The sequence below is a fragment of the Monopterus albus genome, unplaced genomic scaffold, assembly GCF_001952655.1.
Source record: "Monopterus albus unplaced genomic scaffold, M_albus_1.0 scaffold4627.1, whole genome shotgun sequence".
In the NCBI taxonomy this organism is placed as follows: domain Eukaryota; kingdom Metazoa; phylum Chordata; class Actinopteri; order Synbranchiformes; family Synbranchidae; genus Monopterus; species Monopterus albus.
The window spans coordinates 1-861 of NW_018132494.1; the positions used below are offsets into that span (position 1 = coordinate 1).

The 861-nt window shown below is 46.8% G+C and overlaps 1 protein-coding gene across 1 annotated transcript; it reads left to right on the forward strand.

Moving 5' to 3' along the window:
- Positions 1-4: 4 nt before the first annotated feature.
- Positions 5-855, forward strand: LOC109954219 (paraneoplastic antigen Ma1 homolog; the record flags this gene model as incomplete). The annotated part of the gene is made up of 1 exon (XM_020589615.1): positions 5-855. A coding segment is annotated over one exon (851 nt), but the record flags the coding sequence as incomplete, so codon positions are not given.
- Positions 856-861: the final 6 nt, after the last annotated feature.

Consider the following 861-nt stretch of genomic DNA (forward strand, 5'->3'; position numbering starts at 1 on the left):
TGACTACGAGATCTGGCGCACCCAAGTTGGTCTCCTTCTTAGCGACCCTGCTTTGAGCGATGCACAAAAGGTAAAGAAAATCCTTGAAAGCTTGCTGAGCCCAGCTGCAGACACAGTAAAACATTTGGGAGTGAGTTCACTGGCAAGCACCTATGTCGCTCAACTTGATTCTGCCTTTGGCGTAGTGGAAGACGGAGAAGAGTTGTTTGCAGCATTCCTCAGCTCTAATCAAAACAATGGAGAAAAACCCTCGGCATACCTAAACCGACTTCATTCCCTCCTCACTAGGGCAGTTTCTAGAGGGGGAGCCACAACTGGAAATCCCAGTGAGTTATTACTCCGGCAGTTCTGTAGGGGCTGTTGGGATCAGAGTCTCATCATAGGCTTACAATTAGAGTACAAAAAGGATAATCCTCCATCGTTCCCTGAACTACTCCTCATGTTGAGATCTGAGGAAGATCGTCGATCAGCCAAGTTAGACAGGATGAAAAAACACTTAGGGGTCACAAAAGCTGCTGCTCATGCTCATTCCATTTACGACATGTCGGCCTATGATCATGAACCTGTCTCCTCGGACGGAATCCGACAGAGTGAGACGTCTAAGCTCGAGAAGAGAGTGAGTGAGTTGGCCAAGCAAGTGGAGAAGTTAAATCAAAAGTCCAAGAACCCCATCAAAACCAGTGAACCCCAGCAAGTGCCAAATTCACAACAGAGTGGAACCACTAACATTGAAAATAAGATAGATGAATTGACTAAACAGGTTCAAGTGCTCGTTCAGAGCCAGAAATTCCCCAAGAGGAGTCAGGGGTATGACAAGCAAGAAGGTCCGGCAGTGCACAGAAGTAACCTGAAAAAGTCAGT